The sequence below is a fragment of the Pristis pectinata genome, chromosome 37, assembly GCF_009764475.1.
Source record: "Pristis pectinata isolate sPriPec2 chromosome 37, sPriPec2.1.pri, whole genome shotgun sequence".
Lineage (NCBI taxonomy): Eukaryota > Metazoa > Chordata > Chondrichthyes > Rhinopristiformes > Pristidae > Pristis > Pristis pectinata.
This window is the reverse complement of record NC_067440.1, coordinates 4420078-4447077: the sequence shown is the minus strand read 5'-3', so window position 1 is coordinate 4447077 and position 27000 is coordinate 4420078. Positions and strand designations below refer to the sequence as shown.

General features: G+C 52.6%; 2 protein-coding genes and 1 long non-coding RNA gene across 7 annotated transcripts in view; 1 reads left to right on the top strand and 2 right to left on the bottom strand.

The window, feature by feature from the left end:
• The window catches only part of LOC127586705 (C-reactive protein-like), a 67399-nt gene extending 65571 nt beyond the window's left edge, over positions 1-1828 (bottom strand). For 3 of the 5 annotated variants that reach the window (XM_052044860.1, XM_052044859.1, XM_052044865.1), the window contains exon 1: positions 1776-1828. The gene's annotated coding sequence lies outside the window, so the exon portion shown is untranslated. Of the gene's footprint in view, positions 1-1771 lie in introns of all 5 variants that reach the window. The other 2 variants (XM_052044861.1, XM_052044862.1) reach the window with 2 other exon arrangements.
• Positions 1246-25282, top strand: snapc2 (small nuclear RNA activating complex, polypeptide 2). The gene is made up of 7 exons (XM_052044510.1): positions 1246-1301; positions 1733-1967; positions 3340-3561; positions 3922-4041; positions 22773-22841; positions 23323-23596; positions 24639-25282. The coding sequence occupies exons 1-7, from the start codon at positions 1246-1248 to the stop codon at positions 25001-25003; spliced, it is 1341 nt and encodes a 446-aa protein (XP_051900470.1). The 3' UTR covers positions 25004-25282.
• Positions 4651-19236, bottom strand: LOC127586708 (uncharacterized). The gene is made up of 3 exons (XR_007958719.1): positions 19157-19236; positions 18112-18277; positions 4651-5467 (listed from the first exon to the last, which is right to left on the bottom strand). It is a non-coding gene; the product is annotated as an uncharacterized LOC127586708 (long non-coding RNA).
• Positions 25283-27000: the final 1718 nt, after the last annotated feature.

The window sequence follows — 27000 nt, the reverse complement described above, 5'->3', positions numbered from 1 at the left end:
ATCTATAAATTACAACAATAAATAATTAGTGCAAAAAAAAGGAATAATGAGATCGGATGCGATCATGGGATCGCTCAGAAATCTGAAGGCAGAGGGGCAGGAGGTGGGAGAAATGAATTGCAGCCAGAAGTTCATTGCGGACAGAGCACAGATGCTCTGTGGAATAGTCACCTAGTCTACTCTTGGCCTCGCTGATACAGCGGAGGCCACATCGGGAGCACCCAATGCAATACTCCCAAGTTGGAGGAGCTTCGTGCAAATCTCTTGCTCAGCGGCAAGGCCTGTTTAGGTCCTAGAATGGTGGTGAGGGAGGAGGTGGAGGGACCACTGGTGTTGTTTGTCATCCAGGTTAATGACTTGGATGACAATATTATTAGCCTATTAGGTTTGCAGATGACACCAAAATTGGTGGCATAGTGGATAGTGAAAAAGTTTTTCTAGGACTACAACAGGATCTTAATGAATCTTAAGGAATGGCAGATGGGATTTAACTAGGACAAGTGTGAGGTGTTGCAGTTTGGTCAGTTAAACCAGAGCAGGGCAGGACCTACACAGTAAATGGTAGGGCCCAGGAGAGTGTTGCAGAACAGACCTTGTGGTACAGGTACACAGTTCGCCAAAAGTAGCGACATGGGTAGACAGGGCGGTCTTGTCCCAGGGTAGCTGAGTGTACAACTAGAGGGCACTGCTTCAAGGTGAGAGGGGAAGGAATTAAAAGGGACTTGAGGAACAAGTTTTTCACACAGAGGGTAGTGGGTACATGAAATGAGCTGCCAGAGAAGGCTTCAGAGACACAATGTTTAAAAGACATTTGGTCAGGTACATGGATAGGAAAGGTTTAGAGGGATACGAACCAAATGCAGGGAAGTGAGATTAACTCGAATAGACATCTCGGTCAGCATCAATGAGCTAGGTGAAGGGGCCTGTTTCTGTGCTGTGTGACTCTAAGTATTGCACCTCCTTCGGTTGCAGGCGAAAGTGCTGGGGGTGGGGAAAGCTGGGAGGGGAGGGATGAGTGGACCAAGGGCTCACAGAGAGTGGTCCCTGCGGAAAGCAGAAAGGGCTTGGGGGGGGGCAGGGGGGAAGATGTGACTGGTGATGGGAATCGATTGGAGCTAGAGGAATATGCTGCATACATATGAAAGGTGAGGACCAAGGGAACTCTGTCACTGTTATCTCTGGGAAGAAGGGTAGGTGAGAGAAGTATAGGAAATGGAGGGAATTAGTGTGAGGGCTCCATCAACCATGGCAGAGGGGAAGCCACGATTCCTGAAGGAGGAGGACACTTCAGATGTCTTCGAGTGGAAAGCCCCATCTTGAGAACAGGATGCAGCGGAGACGGAGAAACTGAGAGACCACTAGCCCGTCCCAGCTCAGGTTGCACTGGGTCCATGACCAACTCCTCCCGTGCCCGTATCCAGGTGACTGTCCTACCAAAACCCGGACTCCTGCTGTGCCTGGGATTCTATCACACCTAGTTCACATCATGCCCATGCTTGTGCACATACACGCTCAGATGCATGACGATGCTGACATGCTCTGTCCCTGAGCCAGATGTTCCCGATCCTCTAACCCTGCCAGATGTTCCTGGCTCTCACCGTGCCAGATGGTCCCTACCCTCTCGCCCCGCCAGATGTTCTCCTCACCCTGCCAGATGTTCCCCTCACCCTGCCAGATGTTCCCCACCCTCTCGCCCCGCCAGATGTTGCTGCCCCTCCCTCCCTCCCCTCAGCCGGTTGCCGCAGTGCCCTGCCAGCTGTCGCTCACACACCGACCCGCACCAGGGGCGGCCGCCGCCCTCCTGCCGCCATCGGAGGCGGGACCCGCGTCACCGCCCGGCGCGCAGGCGCGCCCGGACCGCTGGGGGCGGGGCTTCTGAGCGCAGGCGCTCAGGTCCGCCATGTTTCATCCTGGCGCCGCCGTCTACTTCCGGCGCCACTTCCGGTTGGGTGGCCGGTGGCCGTGAGGTGGGTGAAGATGTTCCGCCGTTACCGGGCTCCCGGGCCACGTGACTCCGCACCGCGGGGCCCCCTCCCCGTCCCCTCCTCCGCCACTGCCCCCACCCTCCCCACTACCCCCCCACTGCCCCCACCCTCCCCACTACCCCCCCACTGCCCCCACCCTCCCCACTACCCCCCCACTGCCCCCACCCTCCCCACTGCCCCCACCCTCCCCACTGCCCCCACCCTCCCCACTACCCCCCCACTGCCCCCACCCTCCCCACTGCCCCCTCCTATCCTCCCCCCGAACCACTTCCCCTCCCCTCCTGCCCCCTCCCTCATCCCCCTTCCCCCGAACCTCCTCCACCCCTCCTCTGCCCCCCTCCAATCCCCACTCCCCGTCCCCTCCTCCCCCACTGCCCCACCCTCCTCCAGCCCAATCTCCCCACTACCCCTTTCTATCATCCCCCCTCCCTCATCCCCCTTCCCCGAACCTCCTCCACCCCTCTGCCCCCCCTCCAATCTCCTCCCCCCCTCCCCGTCCCCTCCTCCCCCCACTGCCCCCAACCTCCTCCACCCCATCCTCCCCCACTACCCCCCCATGACCCCTTTCTATCATCCCCCCTCCCTCATCCCCCTTCCCCGAACCTCCTCCACCCCTGCCCCCCCTCCAATCTCCTCTCCCCTTCCCCCCTCCCCGTCCCCTCCTCCCCCCACTGCCCCCAACCTCCTCCACCCCATCCTCCCCCACTACCCCCCATGACCCCTTTCTATCATCCCTTCTCTCTGCTTCCCCATCCCCCTCCCCACCCCTCCTGCCCCCTCCCTCGTCCCCTTCCCCGAACCTCCTCCGTCCCTCTCCAATCCCCCCTCCCCTTCCCCCCTCCCCGTCCCCTCCTCCCCCCACTGCCCCCACCATCCTCCACCCTCTCCCTCACAACCCCCCACTACCCCTTCCTATCCTCCCCTTCTCTCCTCTTCCCTCATCCCCTTCCCCCTGAACCTCATCCACTCCTCCTCCGCCCTCCCTCCAATCCCCCTCCTCCATCCCCTCCAATTCTCCCCATCTCCTCTTCCCCCTCCACCCCATCCTCCCCAATGCCCCCCTCCTCCGCCCTACTCCTCCCACCGCCCAATTCCCTCCTGCCCCATCCCCCCTCTCAGCCCACCTTGTCACGCCTCAATCCACCCCCCTGTCTTGACCCCTTGTCTCGACACTCCCCCGTCTCAACCCCCACCCCCATCTTGCCCCCCCATCTCGACCCCCTCTAACCCCACCTCAAACCCTATCCTCTTAGCCCCCCACCTCATCTACCACCCCCTCCTCCGCACACCACCTTCCCCTGTCCCCCATGCCGACTCGGGCCCAGTTACCTGACTCACTGCTGTGTGTCTGCAGGCTCCCCGTGTGGCGATGAAGCCCCCAGTGAGAGCCCGCGCGGCCCCTCAGCGTTACGGTGTGGAGGGGGACCATCCAGGCGAGGAGGTGCCGTGCGGGATCGAGGAGTGGAGCAGCCGGGAACGGCGGCTGGTGCTGAGGGCGCTGCGTCGGCAGAGCACGGCCAGGGAGCTGGACCTGTTGCCTATCGAGCTGGCGGTGCCCAGCCGCAGTCCGCAGGAGGTGGGTATTGGGCGTCCAGGCGACAGACCCTCCAAAACCCCCTGCCTGTGCACCCTCCCCTTCCCCTCCTGCCCCAGTGCATCCCTCCCTCCCTCTCCCCCTCCTTCCCTCTCCCCCTCCCCCTCCCCTCCCAACCCCTCCCCTCCTGCCCCTTCCCTCCCCTCCTGCCCCCTTCCCTCCCCTACCCTCCTTCCTCCCTGCCTCCCCCTCCCCTTCACCCCCACCTTCCCCAGCCCCTTTGCCCTTCCCTCCCCTCCCCTTCCCTTCCCCTACTCCTCGCACCCCCCACCCCCAGCCCACCGCCTGTGCACCCCTCCCCTGGGGGTCCCAGACCATTCTCACTGCTCCTCCTGCCCTCAGGTCGCTGCCTACATCAGGAGACTAAGGGAGAGGGCGACCCGCAGCGCCATCCAGAAGGCCAACAACCGGCGGCTGCAGGAACGGAGGCGCAGACAGCAGCAACTGCGGGCTCCGCTGCAGGTGAGGGGTCTGCCGCAGCACGGGGCGGGGGCGAGATGGTGGGGGGGCAAGGTGCAGAGACTCCCCAGGACGGGAGGGTCCCTGGGGCAGGGAGACTGAGGGGAGTGTCCCCGGGGCGGAGAGTGGGCCCGCGGGGAGTGTCCCTGGGGCGGGGAGTGTCCCTGGGGCAGGGAGTGGGGCAGCGGGGAGGGTCCCTGGGGCAGGGAGATTGAGGGGAGTGTCCCCGGGGCGGGGAGAGAGTCTGAGGGGGGTGTCCCTGGGGTGGGATTTGAAGCTGTGGGCTGAACGGTCACAGAGAGACACCCCAGTGTGGGGGAGTGAGGTGGAGAGAAGTGTCTCTGGTGGGGAATGTGTCTTCAAGAATCCCAGAGATTCATCCACCTCTGGGTGAAGAGGTTTCTGTTGGTGCTTGTCCTGAATAACCCACCCTTTCTGAGAAGCTGAGCCATGGTTCTGGGGAATTATCAACTCACCTCTCCCTTGTCAAGTATTCTGTATGTTTCAGAGAGTCTCTGAACCAAAGAGTATAGTTCGGGTACAGGTCGAGTTTATTGTCACGTACACAAGTACCGAGAGTTTACAGGTACAATGAAACACTTGCCCGCAGCAGCATCACAGGCACAGAGATTCAGACAACACACAGAATATAAATTACCCAAGCCGGTGGGGAAAATTATGCAAAACTAGACATCAGTGCAAAGAAAAAACAGAGACGTCCACAGTAGTGCAAGAGGTGGTCCGTAGTGTTCCCTTGCTGAGGGAGGGTTAGGGTTGTGCAGGTCAGTTCAAGAACCAAGTGCTTGTAGGAAAGTTGCTGTTACTGAACCTGGTGGTGTGGGACTTCAGGCTTCTGTCCCTCCTGCCCAATGGTGGCAGCCACTGATGGCATGGCGCCTTCATGAGGCTGTCAGTGGTCAACACCCTTAAAGAAAATGTTGGCGGAAAGAGGTGATGTAATGCCTCGTTATAGGCCCAGTCTAATATAATCTCTCCTCGTGTGGCAAACGCGCCATCCAGGAATCAGTCTGGTGAACACTCACTGCATTCTCTCTATCGCAAGGATCTCCTAGGGAGGAGACCAGACTTGCACGCTATGTTCCATGTGCAGTCTCACTGGGAATCTGTACAACTGGAGCAAGGCTTCTCCACTGTTGTACTCAGATCCACTTCCAGCAGAATGTTATCTTCCTGAATATTTGCCGTACCTGCACATTGTCCCAGCCATCCGTGCGCAGAGACCCCCAGTTCCCACCTTTCACCTTGCAGCTCAGGACCTGGAGATGGATCCATCCACTGACGGACTGGCTTCTGCTTGCGCCGTTGCCCTGAAGCTGTTCCCGCTGTCTGTCCTGCTCTCAGGAAGAGCTGCTTCCCTGCTGGGACTCAACACAACACGGTGGACTGCTGTTTGAACCCTGTCGTCTCCCTGTGAAGACAGGAACCTTGGTTACTGATCATCAGGCTGTCGATAACTACAGCACCCTTGCGTACACAGTGAACGGCCTTCACACTTGGTGTTTTGGGTGAGGCTCACTGTTGACCGGGATTCTCGTGCGGAGGTGGCTGCCGCATCAGGAGCCGTCACCGAGGGACAGCCAGCACTTCCATTTTACCACGGTCACCTCTTCACCAAAGGGTCACAGTTGACTGTGAGTGTTGGCACAACTCCTGACTCTCGGTGACCCTGGAATTCAGCACAGTCGGCACACGTTGTGCAGACTTGAACACTGGTGATGCCAACAATCAATGGGGTGAAGAGGGAGCACCAGTGACACCTCGCAAAGGTCCCTCGCCTCAAGTGGGGAGAGGCTGCATTGATCCAGCGTCCCCACTGAACCCAGCGTCACCAGGCTAGTCCTTCTGCTGATGGCTGTCCTTGTGTCCCCAGGCTAGTCCTCTCTCAGGTCAGCCCCTCACAGGCCCGCTGTGGATCAGAAGGGAGAGAGAGGCCGCTCCGTGGGCTGGGAGTGGAGGGGGGATGTTCAGCGTTGGTGGACCCCGACCTCCAGCAGCATGGGCTCGAGGGGAAGCGCTTATCCTTGGGGGCAGAGGAAAGGGAGGGGAGGGAATCCCTGCCGGTTGTCTTGTGGGGAATGTGGGTCCTGGATCAGTCTCCTGAAAGATTGCAGTCTGAAGATAAACAGCACGGGAACAGGCTGTTTGGCCCATTGAGTCAGTGCCGACTATCGACCACCCATTTACACTCATCCTATTTTATTCTCCCCACCTTTCCACCAGCTTCCCACCCCCCCCACCCCCTGATTCTACCCCTTCACCCACACACTAGGGGTCCAATTATCCCACTGACCCGCACGTCGTTGGTATGTGGGAGGGAACTGGAGCACCTGGGGGTGGGGGGGGGGGGGGGGGGGGAACGCACATGGTCACAGGGAGAACATGCAAACTCTACACACAGACAACGCCGGAGATATTGGTTTATTATTGTCACATGTACCAAGATACAGTGAAAAGCTTTTGTTTACATGCCATCCAGACAGATCATGCTGTACGTAAGTACATTGAGGTAGTAAAGAGAAAACAGAATGCAGAATATAGTGTTCCAGTTACAGAGAGAGTGCAGTGCAGGTAGACGAAGTGCAAGGGCCAAGACGAGGTAGATTGGGAGATCAAGAGTTCATCTTCATAGAATCATAGAACAGTACAGAACAATACAGGCCCTTCGGCCCACAATGTTGTGCCGACCTTTAAACCTCGCCTAAGACTATCTAACCTCTTCCTCCCACATATCCCCTTATTTTAAACTCCTCCTAGCAGTCCCTTGAATTTGACCAATGTACCTGCCTCCACCACCGCCCCAGGCACCGCATTCCATGCCCCAACCACTCTCTGGGTAAAAAACCTCCCTCTGATATCTCCTTGAACTTCCTACCCATTACTTTAAAGCCATGCCCTCTTGTATTGAGCATTGGTGCCCTGGGAAAGAGGCGCTGGCTGTCTACTCTTATCTATTTCTCTTAATATTTTATATACCTCTATTATGTCCCCTCTCATCCTCCTCCTCTCCAAAGAGTAAAGCCCTAAGTCTCTCCTCAATGCATACTCTCTAAACCAGGCAGCATCCTGGTAAATCTCCTCTGCACCCTTAACGCTTCCACATCCTTCCTATAATGAGGCGACCAGAACTGAACACAGCACTCTAGTGTGGTCTATCCTGAGTTTTGTGGAGCTGCATCATTACCTCATGGCTCTTAACCTCAATCCCACGACTTATGACTTTGTGTATAAGAGGTCAGTCCAAGAGTCTGATAGCAGCGGGATAGAAGCTGTCCTTGAGCCTGATGGTACGTGTTTCAAAGCTTTTGTCTCTTCTGCCCAACGGGAGAGGGGAGAAGAGAGAATGAATGGGGTGGGAGGGGTCCTTCCAAATCAGGTTTATCATCACTGACTTGTATGTCATGAAATTTGTTGTTTTGTGGCAGCAGGACAGTGCAAAGATGTAAAATTACTATAAATTACAAAAATAAATAAATAGTGCAAAAAAGGAATCATGGGTTCATGGAGGGTTCAGAAATCTGATGGCGGAGGGGAAGAAGCTGTTCCTGAATCATTGAGTGTGGGTCTTCAGGCTCCTGTACCTCTCTTCCTTGATTCTGTTGGCTGCTTTCCCTCGATAGAGTCAGTGGAGGGGAGGCTGGTTTGTGCGATGGACTGAGCTTGTGTCACTGGGATTGCGAGGCAGTACCTGCTCCACCACTATACCATCCTGTGGGGAATTCTTTGGTGGAGATCTTCCTGAAGGGAAGGGATCGCTGATGATGACGGTTGGATTGGACAGGAACGGGAGGGTGTGACTGGAGAGGAGGTCGGGTTGGGAACGGTGATGCTGCATTGCAGTGCTGAAATTGCCTTTGCTGTTGTGCAGCAGATGTTGCATACTTGGTGGATGCATGGAATGAAACAGAAATGCGGGGAACTGTGATCACTTTGGTTACATTGAAGACCAGTCAGTGTGGAGGAGCAAAAGAAAATAGGACAGTGATCAGACAGAGCATTGTCTGACCGATGGTTCCAAGTCTGAAATGAAAACAATCTGTAGAAAGAGGCAACATCTAAGGTTCAGCCCAATGACCATTTGAATGGTTATCAACCTGAAACATTGGCTATTACTGCCCTCACAGATGCTGACTGACCTGCTGAGTGTTTCCAGCGTTCCCTGTATTAACTTTGCATTTGCAGCGTCTGCAGTGATTTGGTTTTCAATGGAACTATTAGCTCAGGCAGCATCTGTGGAGGGAGAAATGGGCTGATCTGTGGAGTGGTCTGGGATTTTCCATTCAGTGCTTTGCTTCTGTCTCCAGTGATTGGAGTATTGCTTTATTATTGTCACTTGTACTGAGGTGCAATGAAAAACTTGTCTTGCATACTGATTGTACAGGTCAATTCATTACACAGTGCAGTTGCATTGAGTTAGTACAGAGTGCATTGATGTAGTGCAGGTAAAAATAATAACAGTACAGAGTAAAGTGTCACAGCTACAGAGAAAGTGCAGTGCAATAAGGTGCAAGGTCACAACAAGGTAGATCGTGAGGTCAGAGTCCATCTTATCGTATACCGTTCAATAGTCTTATCACCATGGCGTAGAAGCTGTCCTTAAGCCTGGTGGTACGTGCCCTCAGGCTCCTGTATCTTCTACCCGATGGAAGGGGAGAGAAGAGAGAATGACCCGGGTTGGTGGGGTCTTTGATTATGCCGGCTGCTTCACCAAGACAGCGAGACTGCGAGAGTTATGACACAGGCTGAGTTATAACATAGTTCTCTGTTATGACACAGGCTCAGCTCTGGTTGTGTGTCTTGAAGGCTCCGTTGCCTGCCCGGTGCCCAAGTTCCCTCATGTCTTGGATGAAATTTGGAATGGGAGCTGAACAATTCAGTTGCTGAGCTGCACATAGGTAGAGCAACGCGCAAAATACTGGAGGAACTCAACAGGTCAGGCAGCATCTATGGAGGGACATGTACAGTCGACGTTCGGGTTGAGACCCTTCATCTGGAGTGCTGAAGAGTCTTCTGTAGATGCTGCCTGACCCGCTGAGTTGCTCCAGATTCCAGCATCTGCAAGTCTCTTGTGTCTCCATGGGTAGAGCCGTCTGCTGAGAGAGCGGGGGTTGGAATTAATATCAGAACCCCAACTTCAGGATTGTTATCAGGAACAAGTACAAACTGGAAGTCAATTGATTGGAGACGAGGTTTCCTGGGATCTTGTCGGCAGTGCTGGGGTGGGGGGACCATTTTCCTGTGACGCCAGGCTCATCGGTGTCCTGGGGGAATCGGAATATTCAGACCAGAGGCGAGGGCTGTAAGGGAGCAGGTTAGTGAGTTCAAATCCCACTCTGGTGATTGGAATACTTCCATTGAAGTAATTAGTTATGCATCCACGGAAACAGGAGCAGGATTAGGGCACTCTTCCCTTCAGTCCATCCCCTCAACTCTGTCGCAGGGCCCTTGATTCGCCGTTATTTCAAAAACGTCCTCTAACTCACCCAGTGATTGACTCTCCATGGCTGTCCGGGGGTTGAGAATTCCAGAGATTCACCACCCTCTGTGAGAAGGTAAATCTGAGACTAAAGGAAAAATCTAGTCAGAGTAACAGGAACCATGAAGCTGCAAGATTATTGTAACGAGAATCTGGTTCACAAATATCCTTCATGGAAGCAAATCTTCTGTCCCCACCAAGCCAGACCTGGTTTCAGAGCCATGGATCTGTTGAGTATTAGTTGTCTCCTTGATTCAGGGAAAGTTGGGGAAGGGCAAAAATAGCAGTGTGGCCAGTGAATCTCACTGCCAAATAAAAACAGTGACTGCAGGGAAACTGTAATTGCACTTCAGATATGTCGGAGACCAGCCAGTGTGGAAACAGGGCAGTGATCGACAGAATTGTGCAACAGAATTACATTTTTGTTGTAAGTGTTTAATAGCAGTAGTGAATTTTAGAGAACAAAGTCAGAAAGCATTCATAATGAAACAGGGAAATGATGGGACAAGTCAAAATAAAGGAGTTTAATCTGATAGCTACTACAGAAGTGTGACTGCATGGTAGCCAGGGTTTGGAATTAGATCTACCAGGGTATTTTTTTTTTGCCCAAGACTTCATGGAGGTTAATGTCACCTGCAGTCGTTGCATTCTTGCAACCAGCTTTGCTCGTGTGTTAGATAATTCTCTACAGTGCTATTTTTTGTGATGGGGTCTGTAAACAGTCCCAACCATGGAGGGCCCTTGGTGTACAGGTCTAAAGATCCCTGAAGGTGGCAGCACAGGTAGGTAGAGTAGTGAAGAAGGCGTACAGGATGCTTGCCTTCACTCGCCGGGGCGCGCAGTATGAGTGCAGGAAGCTCTTGGCACAACTTCATCAAACGTTTGTTCACCCACAACTAGACTATTGTGTGCAGTTGTAGTCACCACATCAGGAAGGATGGGATTGTACTGGAGAGGGGTGAGGAGATTCGCTGGGACGTTGCCTGGGAGGGAATATTTCGGTTATGAGAGAATGGAGGTTGGGGTTGTTTTCTTTGCAGAAGAAGTGGTTGGGGGGGGGGGGGGAACCTGATAGGAGGAATACAAAATTATAAGAAGCATTGATAGAGTAGAAACCAAGAATCTTGTCCCCATGGCAGAAATTTTGAAGAGCATAGATTTAACACAGAAACAGAAAGTACAGCACAGGAAGAGGCCCTTCAGTCCACAATGTCTGTGCCAACCTGTATGCCAAATTTAAACTAATCCCATCTGCCTGCACATGGTCTGTATTCCCTCCATTCCCTGCCTGTTCATGTGTCGATCTAAACGTTGCTATTGTATCTGTGTCCACCACTTCCCCTGGCAGCCCATTCCAGGCACCTACCGCTCTCTTGCCTAGCACATCTCCTCTAAACTTTTCTTTAAATTTTATTTACAGCGTGGTAACAGGCCCTTCCGGCCCAACGAGTCTGCGCCGCCCGTTTTAAACCCCCAAATTAACCTACCCGTACGTCTTTAGAATGTGGGAGGAAACCGGAGCACCCGGAGGAAACCCACGCAGACACGGGGAGAACGCACAAACTCCTCACAGACAGCGACGGGAATCGAACCCCGATCGCTGGTGCTGTAATAGCGTCGCGCCCTCTCACCTTAAAGCTTTGTCCACTAGTATCTTTGTCCCCTAGTATTTCCACCCTGGCGGAAAAAGGACTCTGACTATCTACCTTATCTATGCCTCTCATAATTTTACAAACTTCCGTCATACTCGCTCCAATCTTGTTCAACTTGTTTCTCACGTGTGTCATGAACCGTGCCCTGCGCAACCTTCAAAGAGGAGGTGCGCTTGAGATACAGACCGGGTGGCTTGTCCTTCAAGGGCCAAGATGCTTGTGAGAATGATTGCTGCTTGCTGATGACAGCAGCCTCATGACACTTTTGGAGTTTGACCTTCAGATCATCGTTGACAAGCTTGCTGAAGCCACATGGTTCTTCGGCCTCACAGTCAGTCTCAACAAGACCAAGGTCCTGCAGCAACCTGCAGTGTGTCACTTCAGCATCGAGGGCGCTGAGCTGAAGACAGCCGATCGCTTCAAGTTCCTGGGGCTTCTCTCCTGACATGGAAATAGCGGCTCGAGTCAGCAAGTCGCCTGCACTGTTGTGTGATGAGCCACAGAAGCATCAAGCTGTCAACCAAGATCAAAGTGTACAAAGCAGTTGCACTCGCCTTTCGTGTGGCTGTGACAGTTGGATGCTTTACAGGAAGCACATCAAACAGCTCGTGTGTTTTCACATGAGATCTCTGCGGTCACTAGGGCATCAAATGCAGGGCACGGTGACAAACTTACAAGTTCTGGACAGGGCCGGACTGGTTAGCATTGAGGCTGTGATCCCAAGGACACAGTTGTACTGGACAGGCCATGTTATCTGTATAAACAGCTCCCATGTACCTCGCCAGTTCTCGCACAGGGCCACCTGCACCAGGGACATCCAAGGAAGCGATGCCAGGATTGTATCAAAGACGGCCTCGGACACAATGGCCTTCCTGCAAGAGAGCTGAAGTCCTGTGCCCAGGACAGAACAGGCTGGTGTGCTTTGACCAAAAGGGGCCTGTATCAACTTTGAAGGCAGTTGATAGGATCAGGTCACCCAGTGAACGCAGGAAGGCCTCAGCATCCTTTCCCCACTGTCCCTGAAGGGGCTGGTCTTGCCGGTCACACTCAGGCTCACTAACAGAGACTACACAACTGACATCATCGAGCTCAATGGTCAACGGACAGTATGGTATCAGCTTGCCCTTCTGACAGTAATGCTCTGGAGAAAATATCCAGGTTTGTCCAACCTCTCCTTATAGATGCTACACTCCAAACCAGGTGACATCCTGGCGAACCTCTTCTGCACCCTACCCGAAGCCTTCACATCCTTCCTGTAGTGTGGCGACCAGATGTGGCCTAACCAATTTTATAAAGCTGCAACGTGAACTCCTGACCTTTATACTCAGCATACTAACTGATGAAGGCAAATAAGCTGGACACCTTCTTTACCACCCTATCCACTTATCATAGAGTCATGCACCACAGAAACAGGCCTTTCAGCCCAACTGGCCCATGCCAAGCAAGATGCCCCATCCAAGCTAGTCCCTTTTGCCAGCTTTTGGCCCATAACTTTCTAAACCTTTCCCATCCATGGACCTGTCCAACTGTCTTCTAAAAGTTGTTATTGTACCTGCCTCAACCACTTCCTCTGGCAGCTGATTCCACTTAGATACCACCCTTTGTGTGTGTAAAACAAAAAAGTTGTCCCTCAAGTTCCTCTTAAATCTTTCACCCCTCACCTTAAACTTATGCCCTCTAGTTCTTGAGTCCTAACCCTGGGGAAAAAGACTCAGTGCATTCACCCTATCAATGCCCCTCATGATTTTATAAACCTCTATAAGATCTCTATAAGTCTCCTACGTTCTAAGGAATAAAGTCCCAACCTGTCCATCCTCTCCCTGTAACTCAGGCCCTCTAGTCCTGGCAACATCCTTGTAAATCTTTTCTGCGCTCTTTCCAGTTTAATAACATCTTATTTATAGCAGGGTGACCAAAACTCCAAGTGCAGCTTCACCAGCGTCCTGCACAATGACGCCGTGACCTCCCAACTTCTATACTCAGTGCCCTGATTGATGAAGGCCAGCGTGCTAAAAGCCTTCTTCACCGCCCTGTCTATCTGTGACTCCACTTCCAGTGAACCGTATATTTGTACTCCAAGGTCACTGTTCTACACCACTCCCCAGCACACTGTGCCATTCACTGTGAAAGTCCAACCTGGATTTGACTTTCCAAAATACAACACCTCACACTTATCCAAATTAAACTCCATTTGCCATTCCTCCACCAACTTACTCAGCTGATCAAGATTTCCCCTGTAATTTTTGATAACCTTCTTCATTGTCCACTATACCACCTATTGTAGTGTCATCTGCAAACTTAATAACCATGTCCTGTACTTTCTTACCCAAGTCGTTGATATAGATGACAAACGACAATGGACCCAGCACCGAGCCCTGAGGCACACCACTAGTCATGGGCCTCCAGTCCGAGAGACAACCTGGCACTATCACCCTCTGCTTTCTACCGTCAGGCCAATTGTGTATCCAATTATCCAGCTCTCCCTGGGTCCCATGCGATCTAGCCTTCCATGTGGAACTTTATCAAAGGCGTAACTGAAGTCCACATAAACCACGTTTATCACCCTGCCCTCATCAACTTTCTTAGTCACCTAATCAAAAAAAACTCATGAGACGTGATCTCCCATGCACAAAGCCGTGCTGACTACCCCTAATCAACCCGTCTTTCCAGATGTACGTACATCTTATCCCTCAGAATCCTCTCCAGTAACTTCCTACCACAGATGTTAGACTTACTGGCCTATGGTTCCTGGGTTTTTCTTTGCTGCCCTTCTTAAATAAAGACACAACATTCCTACCCTCCAGTTTACCAGCACCTCACCGTGGCTAACGATGATGCAAACATCTCAGCCAGGGCTCCTGCAATTGCTTCTCCACCCTCCCACCATGTTCTTGGATATACCTGGTTAGACCCTGGAGATTTGTCTACCTTCATACCTTTTAAGACATCCAGCACCACCTCTACTGTAATGCGGACTATCCCCAAGACCTCCCTATTTACTTTACCTAGTTCCGAAGTCTTCTTGTCTTTCTCCACGGGGAAAAAACAGAGGAGAAATTCATTAAGGACATTGCCCATCTCCTGCAACTCCATACAAAGGAGTCCCCTTTGGTCTTTGAGAAGACCTATTCACTCTCTAGTTGGTCTCTTTCCCTTAATATACTTAAAACCTCTTTGGATTTTCCTTAATCTTCCCTGCCAAAGTTATCTCATGCCCTCTTTTTGCCCTCCAGATTTCTTTCTTGAGTATGCTCCTGCATTCCTTATACTCCTCCAGGGATTTACTTGATCCCAGCTGCCTGTACCTGACCTGTGGCTCCTTTTTCCTGGCCAGGGCCTCCATATCCCTTGTCATACAGCGTTCCCTACTCCTACCAGCTCTGCCCTTCACTTTAACAAGAACATGCAGACCTTGAGCTCTCACTATCTCACCTCTAAAAGCCTCCCACTTGCCTGTGGTCCCTTTGCCCTCAAAAACCTACTCCAATCAACCTTTGCAAGCTCCACTTTCAGGAACTGTATTGTCACTTTCAGGGAGCAATGGACTTGCACCTCAAGATCCCTCTACATCAATGTTCTTAAGGGCCCTGTCTCTTACTGTGTACTTTCCTCTTAAAATTGACCTCCCAACGTGCAACACCTCAAACTTGTCCCAATTAAACTCCATCTGCCATTTCTCTGCCCATATTTCCAACTGATCTATATCCTGCTGAATACTTTGACAATCTTCCTCACTGTCCACAAACTTCACCAGTTTTGTGATATCTGCAAACTTACTAATCAGCCCACTTCCTCAGCCCTCTACCCTACTCCCTATACATGACTGTGTGGCCAGGTTCTGCTCTAACTCCATCTACAAGTTTGCAGATGATACCACCGTTGTAGGTTGTATTTCAAACAGCGATGAATCAGAGTACAGGAAGGAGGTAGAGAGCTTAGTGGCATGGTGTCATGACAACAACCTTTCCCTCAACGTCAGCAAAACAAAAGAGCTGGTCATTGACTTCAGGAAAGGAGGCAGTGCATATGCACCTGTCTACATCAATGGTGCTGAGGTCGAGATGGTTGAGAGCTTCAAGTTCCTGGGAGTGAACTTCACCAACAGCCTGTCCTGGTCAAATCACATAGATGCCACGGCCAAGAAAGCTCACCAGCGCCTCTACTTCCTCAGGAGGCTAAAGAAATTTGGTTTGTCCCCTTTGACTCTCACCAACTTTTACCAATGCACCATAGAAAGCATCCTATCTGGATGTATCACAGCCTGGTACGGCAACTGCTCTGCCCAGGACTGCAAGAAACTGCAGCGAGCTTTGGACACAACCCAGCGCATTATGGACACCCCTCCTTGGATTCTGTCTTTACCTCATTGTCTTGGTGAAGCAGCCAGCATAATCAAAGACCCCACCCATCCGGGACATTCTCTTTTCTCTCCTCTTCCATCGAGTAGAAGATACAGGAGCCTGAGGGCACGTACCATCAGACTTGAGGACAGCTTCTACCCCACTGTGATAAGACTATTGAATGGTTCCTTTATACAATGAGATGGACTATGATCTCACGATCTACCTTGTTGTGAGCTTGCACCTTATTACACTGCACTTTCTCTGTAGCTGTGACACTTTACTCTGTACTGTTACTGTTTTTACCTGTACTACATCAATGCACTTTGTACTGACTCAATGTAACTGCACCGTGTAACGAATTGACCTGTACGATCGGTTTGCAAGACAAGCTTTTCACTGTACCTCGGTACAAGTGACAATAATAAACCAATACCAATACTTACATTTTGGTTCAAATATATATTCATATTTATGTACATATGTCAAACATCTGAGGTCCCAGTAACGATCCTGTCAGAACACCGCTGATCACAGACCTCCAGTCAGAGTAACACCCTGCTGCCAATACCCTCTGTCTTCTATGGCCAAGCCAATCTTGAGTCCAATCTACCAAGTCTCCCTGGATCCCATGTGCCTTAATCTTCTGCATCAGCCCACTATGAGGGACCTTGTCCAAGGCTTTACTAAAGTCCATGTAGACAACGTCCACTGCCCTATCCTCATCGATCATCTTTGTCACCTCCTCAAAAAAACATGGATTGTTTTCTCTGGAGTGTCAGAGGCTCAGGAGTGACCTGATGGAAGGATAAAAAATTAAAGGAGATTTATGAGACTTTTTTTACATAGTGGTAGGTGCCTGCAACACACTGCCATGGGAAGCGGTGGAAGCAGATACAACAGCAATGTTTAAAAGGCATTCAGACAGGCACATGAACTGGCAGGGAATCAGTGCAAGCAGATGTGCAGTTTAAATTTACATCGTGGCTGGCGCAGGCTTCATGAGCCAAACGGCCTGTTCCTGTGCTGTACTGTTCCTTGTTCTTTGATCAGATAACATGATGATGAAGGCGATGGTGGAAGATGATCTTGTTTCAGAGGAGGAGGAGGTAGAATCCATTTGGAGATAGAACAGGAACCCGGGTGGCTTACAGTGGGCAGGTAGGATAAGATATCTTTACTAATCGCATGTACATTGAAACAGACAGTGAAATACATCTTTTGCGTGGAGTGTTCTGGGGGCAGCCCGCAAGTGTCGCCACGCTTCCGGCGCCAATGTAGCATGCCCACAACTTCCTAACCCGTATGCCTTTGGAATGTGGGAGGAAACCGGAGCACCCGGAGGAAAACCACACAGACACGGGGAAACCATACAAACTCCTTACATACAGTGGCCAGAATTGAACCCGGGTCGCTGGCGCTGTAATAGCGTTACGCCAGCCGCTACACTGCCGTGCCTGCCCACTGGGAGTTGTGAAAGATTGTGCTTGACCAAGCATTGGAGGAAGTACCAGTCCACGAGCCTTTCTGTGTTGCAACATCCGTGGCAGGTTTCAGGATTTCTCCCCGTTCACTGCACCCAGGATGTGCAAGTACAGACCTGAAATTCAACAAACGTTACAAAATCCACCCCAGAAATTGTCCATTCAACCCGCTCAGATGGGAGGAAACATCAACAGGTCAAAAAACTCAGAGGAGCTGGAGCCTGCAGAAACCAAACACCTCAGTGCTGCACTGTGTGCTGTTCATCAGCCCACACTGCTTTAATACTTTCACAGAAACAGCAGTCAGCAAATGAGCAAAGTTGTAGCCAACAATGCAGTCATCACAAGTGACTTTAATCTTGATGAACAGGAACAGGCTCTTCGGCCCACGATGTGTGTGCTGACCATGATGCCAAAAGAAACCAGTCCCATCTGCCTGCACACGATCCATATCCCTCCAATACTTCCATGTTCATGTGCCTGTCTAAATGTCTAAACACTGCTATCGTTCCAGTTTCCACTGCCACCCCTGCCAGTGTGTTCCAGTCTTGCCCCACACATCCCCTTTAAACTTTCCCCCTCTCGCCTTCAAGCTTATTTGCCACTTCTACCCTGGGAAAGTGACTCTAACTGTCTACCCTACCTACGCCTCTCATAATCTTTCAAACTTCTATCAGGTCTCCCCTCAACCACTGACACTCCAGAGAAAACAACCCAAGTTTGTCCAACTTCACCTTTTAGCTAATACTCTCCAATGCATGCAACATCCTGGGAAACCTCTTCTGCACTCCGTCCACATCCTTCCTGTAATGGGGCAACCAGAACTGCACACAACACTCCAGATGTGGCCTGACATCTGTGGCATGAAGACTGGCAAAGGAAACAGGCAAAAGCAGTTTGGAGGATGAGTTCATATGATGCATTTGGGCAAGTTTACTGCGACATTCTCTCGTGGAACCAGCTGGGGAATGGGATGTGTTTGCCCTTTAATGTAATGAGGTGGGGCAATTAGACTGGAAGCAAAATGACTTTGAATGGAGTTCACGATTTAAAACAAGGTGCACAATTTCTTTCACAAGGATATTCGGATTTAAAATCCAAACCGTTTCCGAGGGCCACGTTCTGATATTTTTGTCACGTTTGCAGACGCTTGTCAAAGTTCTCCCTGCTTTTCACCACTCCACTCAGGTTCCTCCGGAGCTCCCTTCACCTTGCCAACCAACTCAGCATCTTCCAGAAAACAGAAACGCTCAGTGAGTCAGGCAGCATCTGTGGAGAGAGAAGTAAAATTGGTAAACTGGTTTATTATTGTCACATTAACTGAGGTACAGTGAAAAACCTGTCTTGCATCCTGTCATGGAGGAGTTTAAAATAGAGGGATATGTGGGACGAAGGCGTTAGATAGTCTTAGGCGAGGTTTAAAGGTCGGCACAACATTGTGCGCCGAAGGGCCTGTATTTTGCTGTACTTTCTATGATTCTATGAGATCATTTCATGACAGTGCACAGGTAGTACAAGGTAAAATAACAGAGTGCAGAATAAAGTGTTACAGTTACAGAGAAGCCGCAGTACACCCAGGCAATAAGGTGCAAGGCCATAACGAGGTAGTTGATGAGGTCAAGAGTCCATCTTACCATACTAGGGGACCATTCAATGGTCTTATAACAGTGGAGCTAATACTTCACACTGATGACCTTTTAGAACTGTTGAGCAGGAACTGACCTGAGGTGTTTGCTCTCTTTGTAAATTGGGCAATGTGTTGTCAGGGTGGGCTGAAAAGCTTGTGCGTGGGTTGATTTGTGAGGGCTGCACGGTTTCACTTTGACGATTCACATGAAATGACTCGTACAGTGGTCTCCTTGGGTTGAGGATACATTCTTTCCATCACTTTGCTTCACAGACAGGTGGATCATCTTTAGACTTGGGTCCTGCTGAAGTTCCAATTGGTCCATCCAGCAGCTGGTTTTGGGAATCGGACAGCCTTTGCACATGAGTCAGGAATGGGTCTATAAGGAGGGCAAAGCAGGATCTCAGTCCTGCTTTTCTCCGCCTGGGCTGAAGGACTTGCCTTGGTCTGCTTGTGCCTCTGGGCATGTGTCGCCCAACTCTTGAGGTGGGGAAAGTGAGTGAAATCAGACGCTATCTTACCCTTTCCTTGGAGAGACAAACTGAGAGTTGGCATATGTCCATAAATCAGTGAAGAGCATCACATCATGCATCAGCTGCTCATCCAGACAATGCTTTCCCTTTTTTCAGGAAGTTAATGATGACCTCAACAGACTATTAAAGCTGATGACCAGCACACAGTGCAGCACTGAGACATTTGGTTTCTGTAGGTTCCAGCTCCTCTAAGTTTTTGACCTGTCAATGTTTCCTCCCATCTGAGCACATTGAATGGACAATTTCTGGGATGGTTTTTGTAATGTTTTTTGCATTTCAGGTCTGTTCTTACACATCTTGGGTGCAGTGAACACAGAGATCTTGAAACCTGCCACAGATGTTGCAACACAGAAAGGCTTATGGATGGGTACATCTTCCAATGCTTAGTCAAGCACAACCTTTCACAACTGCCTGCTCACCCGATGATTTTTCTTTAACAGTTTAATTTGCAGAAGCACAACAAACAAGTATCACTGGCTGTGGTTTCCCTTCCAGGGCCAATGCTGGCAGATTCTGAAGTTACTTTGCATCAACAGCTCTGTGTGGGGGTGGGAACCTCTGCAACATTGCCCGAGATTGGAATTTGCTTCACTGATCACTGAGGCATCTCATCATTAGCTTTTAAATTTGCAGCCACCTCAGCAGCTGACTTATCATGTTTGCCATCAGAGTATAGATGTTTAGTGTGAATCATTTTCGATGAGGTGACAAAGCTAGTTTCTGTCCAGCTTCACCACGTAAGTGCTTTGGGTATGCCTTTAATGTCAGTTTCCCTTCCTTCTGATCCAGGGTGTTATTGAAATGCAAAGGTTCCGATGGTTTGCGGTGAAATCTCCAGTTGCTTTGCGGAGAAGCTTCGCTTTGTCACCTTCCGTAACAAGTTCCGAATTTCCGTCATGCCTGAAACCTTGCTCTGTTTGCACCTGTATTTCATGCAACTCAGTGATGTCATTGTCATCCCAGAAGTCGGTGTGGGACACCTACCTCTTGACTCTTATCATGAGGAGTGTTATCACTCATATAACCTGTGATACACAGGGCTCTGTACTCTGCAGGGGGACTGCAAGCACTCAACATCTTCAGTGCGGGACAGATTCAACTTGGTATCGTGGTGCTGCATCCAGTGCTTGTTTTATGCTAGTCATAGAGTCATACAGTACGGAAACAGGCCCTTCAGCCCAACTGGTCCATGCTGACCAAGATCCCCATTTAAGCTAGTCCCATTTGCCCACATTTAACCCATATCCTTCTAAACCTTTCCTATCCAAGTACGTTTTAAATGTTGTTAATGTACTTGCCTCAGCCACTTCCTCTGGCAGTTCATTAGGTGGGCCAAAGGGCCTGTTTCTGTGCTGCAGTGCTCTATGACTCTACATAGTGAACACCCTCTGGGTGAAAAAGTTGCCCCTCAGATTCCTATTAAACCACCTCGGCCCTCTGGTTCCTGATTCCCCACCTCGGCCCTCTGGTTCCTGATTCCCCAATACTTGGAAGAAGACTGCGCATTCACCCTATCTATGCCCCTCATAATTCTATACACATCTATAAGGTCACCCCTCATTGTCCTACGCTCCACTGGAAAAAGTCCCAAGCTGCTCAACCTCTCTCCATAACCCAGTTTCTCAAGTCCCAGCAATATCCGTGTAAGTCTCCTCTGCACTCTTTCCAGTTTAATGACATCCTTCCTATAGCAGGGTGGCCAGAACTGAACACAATATTCCAAATGCAGCCTCACTAACATCTTGTACAAATGTAGCGTAACGTTCCGACTACTATGCTCAGTGCCCTGACCGATGAAGGCCAGTGTGCCAAACGCCTTCTTTACTGCACCTGAAAGAAGTTCGGCATGTCCCCTTGGACACGCACCAACTTTTATCGATGCACCATAGAAAGCATCCTATCTGGATATATCACAGCTAGGTACGGCAACTGCTCTGCCCAGGACTGCAAGAAACTGCAGAGAGTTGTGGACACAGCCCAGCGCATCACGGAAACCAGCCTCCCCTCCATGGACTCTTTACCTCTCGCTGCCTCGGTGAAGCAGCCAGCATAATCAAAGACCCCACCCACCCAGGTCATTCTCTCTTCTCTCCTCTCCCATCAGGCAGAAGATACAGGAGCCTGAGGGCACACACCACCAGGCTCAAGGACGGCTTCTATCCCACTGTGATAAGACTATTGAACAGTTCTCTTATACAATATGGACTCGACCTCACAGTCTACCTTGTTGTGACCTTGCATCTAATTGTCTACCTGCACTGCACTTTCTCCGTAGCTGTGACACTTTACTCTGTACTGTTATTGTTTTTACCTGTACTACCTCAATGCACTCTGTACTAACTCAATGTAACTGCACTGTGTAATAAATTGCCCTGTACGATCGATATGCAAGACAAGCTTTTCACTTTACCTCGGTACAAGTGACAATAATAAACTAATACCAGTACCAAAGTCAGAGGTCATAGGCTGCCACCCTCAGCCTGAAACACATCTGCAGAAGTCACCATGCACTGAATGCCACATCTGCCCAGGGCAGAGAACACTGTGTGCTGAGGCCACGTCTGCACAAGTCTCAGTGTTAGTGAAGCAAAGAGTTTGTTTGCTGTGATTCTCTGAGGACTGATTTGAATTGTAATGCAATTCTACCTCACCTGCCGAGGAGTTCTCGTGCGCTTTGCAGCATCTATGTTGCTGTGTGTTTCTACGAAGGATTCTTTAAATAGAGATCAATTTCCTTTCCTGCTGTAAGTTATTCCCCCAGCCTTTTCTGGAGCAGATTAAATGGCCACTTGTACAGAAAGTGGCATTGGGTTCTGCTACCCCAATCACTAAAACTCCAATAGTCCACTGCCTGATTTTTCTGAAAATCTGATGATCTGAAATCTGACTCACCTGGTTCTGTTTATCAATACACTCTTTCAACTCACCGGGACCCGTTCCCAACACTCTGTAAACTCACTGGGACCCTGTTCCCACCGCTCCATAAACTCACTGGGTCCCTGTTGCCAACACTCTGTAAACTCACAGGGACCTTGTTCCCAACGCTCCGTAAATTCACTGGGATCCGTCCCCAATGCTCTATTTAAACTCACCGGAGCCCCATTTCCTGTGCTTCCTTTCAACTCGCCTGGTTCACTGCAAAGTTTAATAACTCCTGTGCAACATCCAAAAAAAAGTAAATTAAAAACGTGTTGTGGTATTAATAGGAATGATATCCAATTTTCCAGGAAGTCTTTGACAGTCCAGCACCACCAAAGTCTCAAGGGTATCGGTGTTACCGGAATTCTGTGTGTACCACATCGCATCTAGCACCTAAATCATTCCCCTCCCCATCACAATCTCCTCTGCTCTACAGTTCCACAGGCAGGTGACCTGGATGTCACACTGTAGCATAGGGCTGAACGTTTCCAGAGAGAGGTGGCGTGACCCTGAAACACTCCCACTAACTTCCTGGGGTGGTGGTCTCCTGGATTGTGGGGGCCAAGGGCGGGAAGGTTCGGGAGTGAGGTGTAGGCAGTGAATGCTGGAGGGAGTGGCTGGCCCCCTGGTTTGGGGTTGAATGTTTCCCCAGCAGTCAGGCTGATGGTTCGATCATCTCTTCCAGATCTGGTCGGAATTGGCAGAAGCAGTGACGGGCACACTGGACGAGGTGATCTCCACTGCGGTCTCTCAGGTACGTGACTGTCGCTGCCGTGACAACGTGTGTGGGACAGGCAGATGGCTCAGGGCTGCGACACTATGTGCAGGATAGGCGGGTGGCTCGGGACTGACACCATGTGCGGGACAGGCAGACAGCTCGGGGCTGTGACATCGTGTGTGGGACAGGCGGACGGCTCGGGACTGTGACACTGTGCGGGACAGGTGGACGGCTCGGGATTGTGACACCGTGTGCGGGACAGGCGGACGGCTCGGGACTGTGACACAGTGTGCGGGACAGGCAGACGGCTCGGGACTGTGACACCGTGTGTGGAACAGGCAGACAGTTGGGAACTGAGTCCAGAGAGAGCCGGGGTGGAGGGAGCATGTCATGGGGGCATTTTAATGATTTTCCCCCAATCCCCCATTCCTTCACCCCTTATCCCCCCTCCCTCTCCCCACCTCCACCCTGCCACTCCGTCCTCCCCCTCCCTCCCTGATCTCCCTCATGTCCCTAGACACTAATGATTGCAGCCACGGAGCCGGTGTGCAGGCAGCACTCGGTAAAACTGACCCCTCCCTGTGGTGAGAAGCCGACAGCCGAGAGTGCCAGAGACCAGGCCGGTGGTCCCCACCTCCAACACCCTCCCAGGGAAGAGGCGGCTGGGAGCGAGCAGTCCGACGGGTCCGCAGACCCAGACAACCCATCCCTGGAGGTGGACTTCGCCAGGATCTACCGCTTACTGTCGGCGGCCATGAGGGGGGCGGCCCTCCCACAGCTGGCACCCCTGGGTAAGTAGAGAGACCCACCCCCCGGAACCTGGCACCCACCGCCCAACACCCACCACCCCACCCCCTGCACCCGGCACCCACTTCTACCCCACCCCCTGCACCAGCCTCCCTAGCTCGCACCCACCCCAGCTGACAGCCCCCCCCCCCCAACCCCAGACCCCGGACACCCAGGGTTAACCCCTCTTCCCACTTGCCCTTCGACCTTTCTCCCCTTTTTCCACGCCACTCCTCACACTTGCCCATCTGCCTCTTGATCAATGTCTCCCCCCCTGGTCAGACAATATCACCCCGTGACTTGCCCCCTCTGCGCCCCCCTCACTCCCCCTTGAGCCCTTCCCACTCCGTCAGATGATGTGAGCCCTGCTGACGCCCTCTCTCTCCCCACGTCTCCCCCTCGCCTCCTCACGGCCTCCCCCACCACTTCACAACCCCTTTGCCCCTTCTGTCAGTCGATGTGACCCCAGTGATTCCCCCTCTCTCTCCTCCCGTCTCCCCCTCTCTGCCCTTTGACCCCTTGCACCTCCCCCTGTCACCCACTCCCACCCCCCCGCCCCCTCTGTCAGGCCGTGACCCCGGTGACTCCCCCGTCTCCCCCTCATGGCACCCCCCCACCCCCTCTGTCAGGTAGTGACCCCAGTGACTTGCCCCCTCTCTCCCCCATCTCCCCCTCACTGTCCTCCCCCAGCCCTTCATAACCCCTCCCTTGCCCCCTCCGTCAGGCAGTGACCCCGGTGACCCCCCTCTCGCCCCCGTCTCCCCCTCATGGCCCCCCCCAACCCTTCTGTCAGCCAGTGACCCTGGTGACCTGCCCCTCTCTTGCCCCCGTCTGCCGCTCATGCCCCCCCTCGCCCGTTCCGTCAGGTGATGTGACCCCAGTGACTCCCCCTTCTCTCTCTCCCGTCTCCCCCCTCACAGCCCCTCCCTCACCCCCTCTGTCAGGTGATGTGACTCCCCCCTCTCTCTCCCCCCGTCTCCTCCTCATGGACCCCCCCGTCCCCTCCATCAAGTGATGTGACTCTCCCCTCTCTCTCTCCCCCGACAGAGTGTGCCGTGCTCCTGGACCTGCTGCTGTCTCTGCCGGGGCAGCTGAAGCAACTGTCCCACCGGGAGCTGGGAGCCCACCTGGACCAGGCCTACAGCCGCCTTCACCGGACCACCCGCTGCCGCCAGGACCCCCCTCAGGGGCAGGCACCCACTCCGGGAGTACCGGCTGCCGCCCCTGACCCTCCCCGCTGGGCCGAGAGCGGTCCGGGACCCCCCGTTGCCCCGGAGACAGGCCTGCTGGGGACCCAGGAGGCCGAGGCCTGGCCCCTCAACCCCTTCGGGATTCCCCTGGAGCTGCTGATCCCGGCATCTGCCTTGGACTCCCTCCACCCCTCCCTCGACCCCACCTCTCCCTGCCCCTAAACCGCAGAGTTGAACCTTGACCTTGGGCCAGGAGCCCAGCTCTGACCTCTGATCCTGCTTCCAGAGTCAGGAAGCGTCAATGGCGGGTGGAAGGTTTAATGGTTCCCCCCTGATCGGGGGATTTATACCCCCGCACCGAGGGAGGGGTTTATCCCCCCCATACCGAGGGAGGGGTTTATTTTCTGCCCCCCGCCGCCCCCGGGAGGGTGTGATGCATTCACCTGTGTTTCTCTGGTTTACTGTTCTGTGCCCTGTATGTGCTGGGGGCGGGTGGTGGGGGTGGAGGGGGGGCACGGTTGGGTGGGGGGAGGGCGTCGTGGTCGGTTCCCTGCACCACCAGCTGTCAGTGGGTGGGGGCATTCCCTGTGCCACAGCCCGCACTCACAGCGGTGATTTCCTGCTGACTTCATGTTGGCGGCTCAGTGACGCGAGCAGGCTGTTCCCCAGCCCTGCGGTTCGTCCTGTTACAGTTTGTTTGTTCACTCAGTAAAGCAAAATAGTCGGAGGCGACTGTAATCAAACGCCTGACTCTGTCTCGGGGTGACTGGGAGCTCGGGCACAGCGACTGGAATTGGAGGGCAGGTGGGGAGAGCGCTCCCTGTCCTCCAAACCCTCCCCGTCCCCCCTCTCCATCCCCCCAACCTTTCCCCGCGCCCCCAACCCCTCCCTGTCTCCCTTCCCCGCCGACCCCACCCTGTCCCCGTCCCCCCTACCCAACCCCTCCCCATCCCCCCTCACCATCCCCCGACCCCTCCCCGGCCCCCAAGCCCTCCGTCCCCCTCCTCCACTCTGCAATCCTCTCTCGCCCTGCCTCCCCCCTCTCGCCCTGCCTCCGCCCCCTCGCCCTGCCTCCCCCATCTCGCCCTGCCTCCGCCCCCCTCTCGACCTGCCTCACCCATCTCGCCCTGCCTCCGCCCCATCTTGCCCTGCCTCCGCCCCCCGCCCTCCCTCTTGCCCTGCCTCTCTCCCCCCTACCCCTTGCTCTCTCAGTCATTTTCTGTCGCCTTCTCCCTCCCCCAGGCGTGTGTGACACACACACACACACACACACACACACACACACACACACACACACACACACACACACACACACACACACACACACACACAATGTTCCCCTCCTTTGTTTGGCATTGGAATGGGGAGAATGCCAATCATTTGTTTCCTTTGGCCCTGGTGCCGACAACAGAACTTTCCCATCCAAGCTTGTGTTGTCAGATCCTGTAGATACCCGGCCAACTAATGAGATCATGTGAACCACCAATGGCACCTGTCCCTATGTACAGGCAGAGCTTCCTCCTTTGGCGGCAGAGATCTGTTTATCTTCAGAGGGTGATTGGCCCTAGCCCAGACAAAATATACAAAGCGGGCTTTTTGGGAACCCACTGTTTATCACCCAACTGCTTCAGTAGAATTTAGCACCAGTGCCAAATGGGGTCCGTGTGAAGTGCCCTGCTTTTGTGCAGGTGAATTTGAAGTTGGACACTGACCTAGTCCTTGGTGTGTTTGGAGCAGACATTAGGGGACTAACACAGGCTCACAATGCACACAGTGCACACAGACAGGGAGAGTATTGAACACAGGTTCCCTACACATATTCTACACACAGGCAGGGAGGATGTGTAATGCAGGCTCCCCACGTGTACAATGCAAGCTCTGAGGTTACTGAGGAGACAGAGCTGCTGAGGGTGAGCATTGTGCGGTCTGCTCTCCGTACAACGGGTGGGTGTCCCAGGGGACACTGGAGCAAGGGAGCCTGGGTGAAATGGCACAACATCACTCCGTCACCGGCCACAGACATATTATGGACGGATGTCCCCACGTCTCCCAGAGACTCACGTTATGGACGGGTGTCTTCCCATCTCCCAGAAACTGTCACGTTATGGACGGGTGTCTCCCCGTCTCCCAGACCCTGCCCATCCCTGCAACCCACCACTCCCACCTCCACACCCCATTCCCCAGAACCTGACCCCTAACCACGGCCCATAGTCCAGCAC

What these genes read in the sequence shown, in the direction of transcription:
- snapc2 (XM_052044510.1), top strand. Translation starts at nt 1,246, where the DNA reads ATGGCAGAGGGGAAGCCACGATTCCTGAAGGAGGAGGACACTTCAGAT. An exon ending in AACTGCGGGCTCCGCTGCAG is followed by an intron (nt 4,042 to 22,772) that starts GTGAGGGGTCTG and finishes CATCTCTTCCAG; the next exon opens with ATCTGGTCGGAATTGGCAGA. An exon ending in TCTCCACTGCGGTCTCTCAG is followed by an intron (nt 22,842 to 23,322) that starts GTACGTGACTGT and finishes TCATGTCCCTAG; the next exon opens with ACACTAATGATTGCAGCCAC.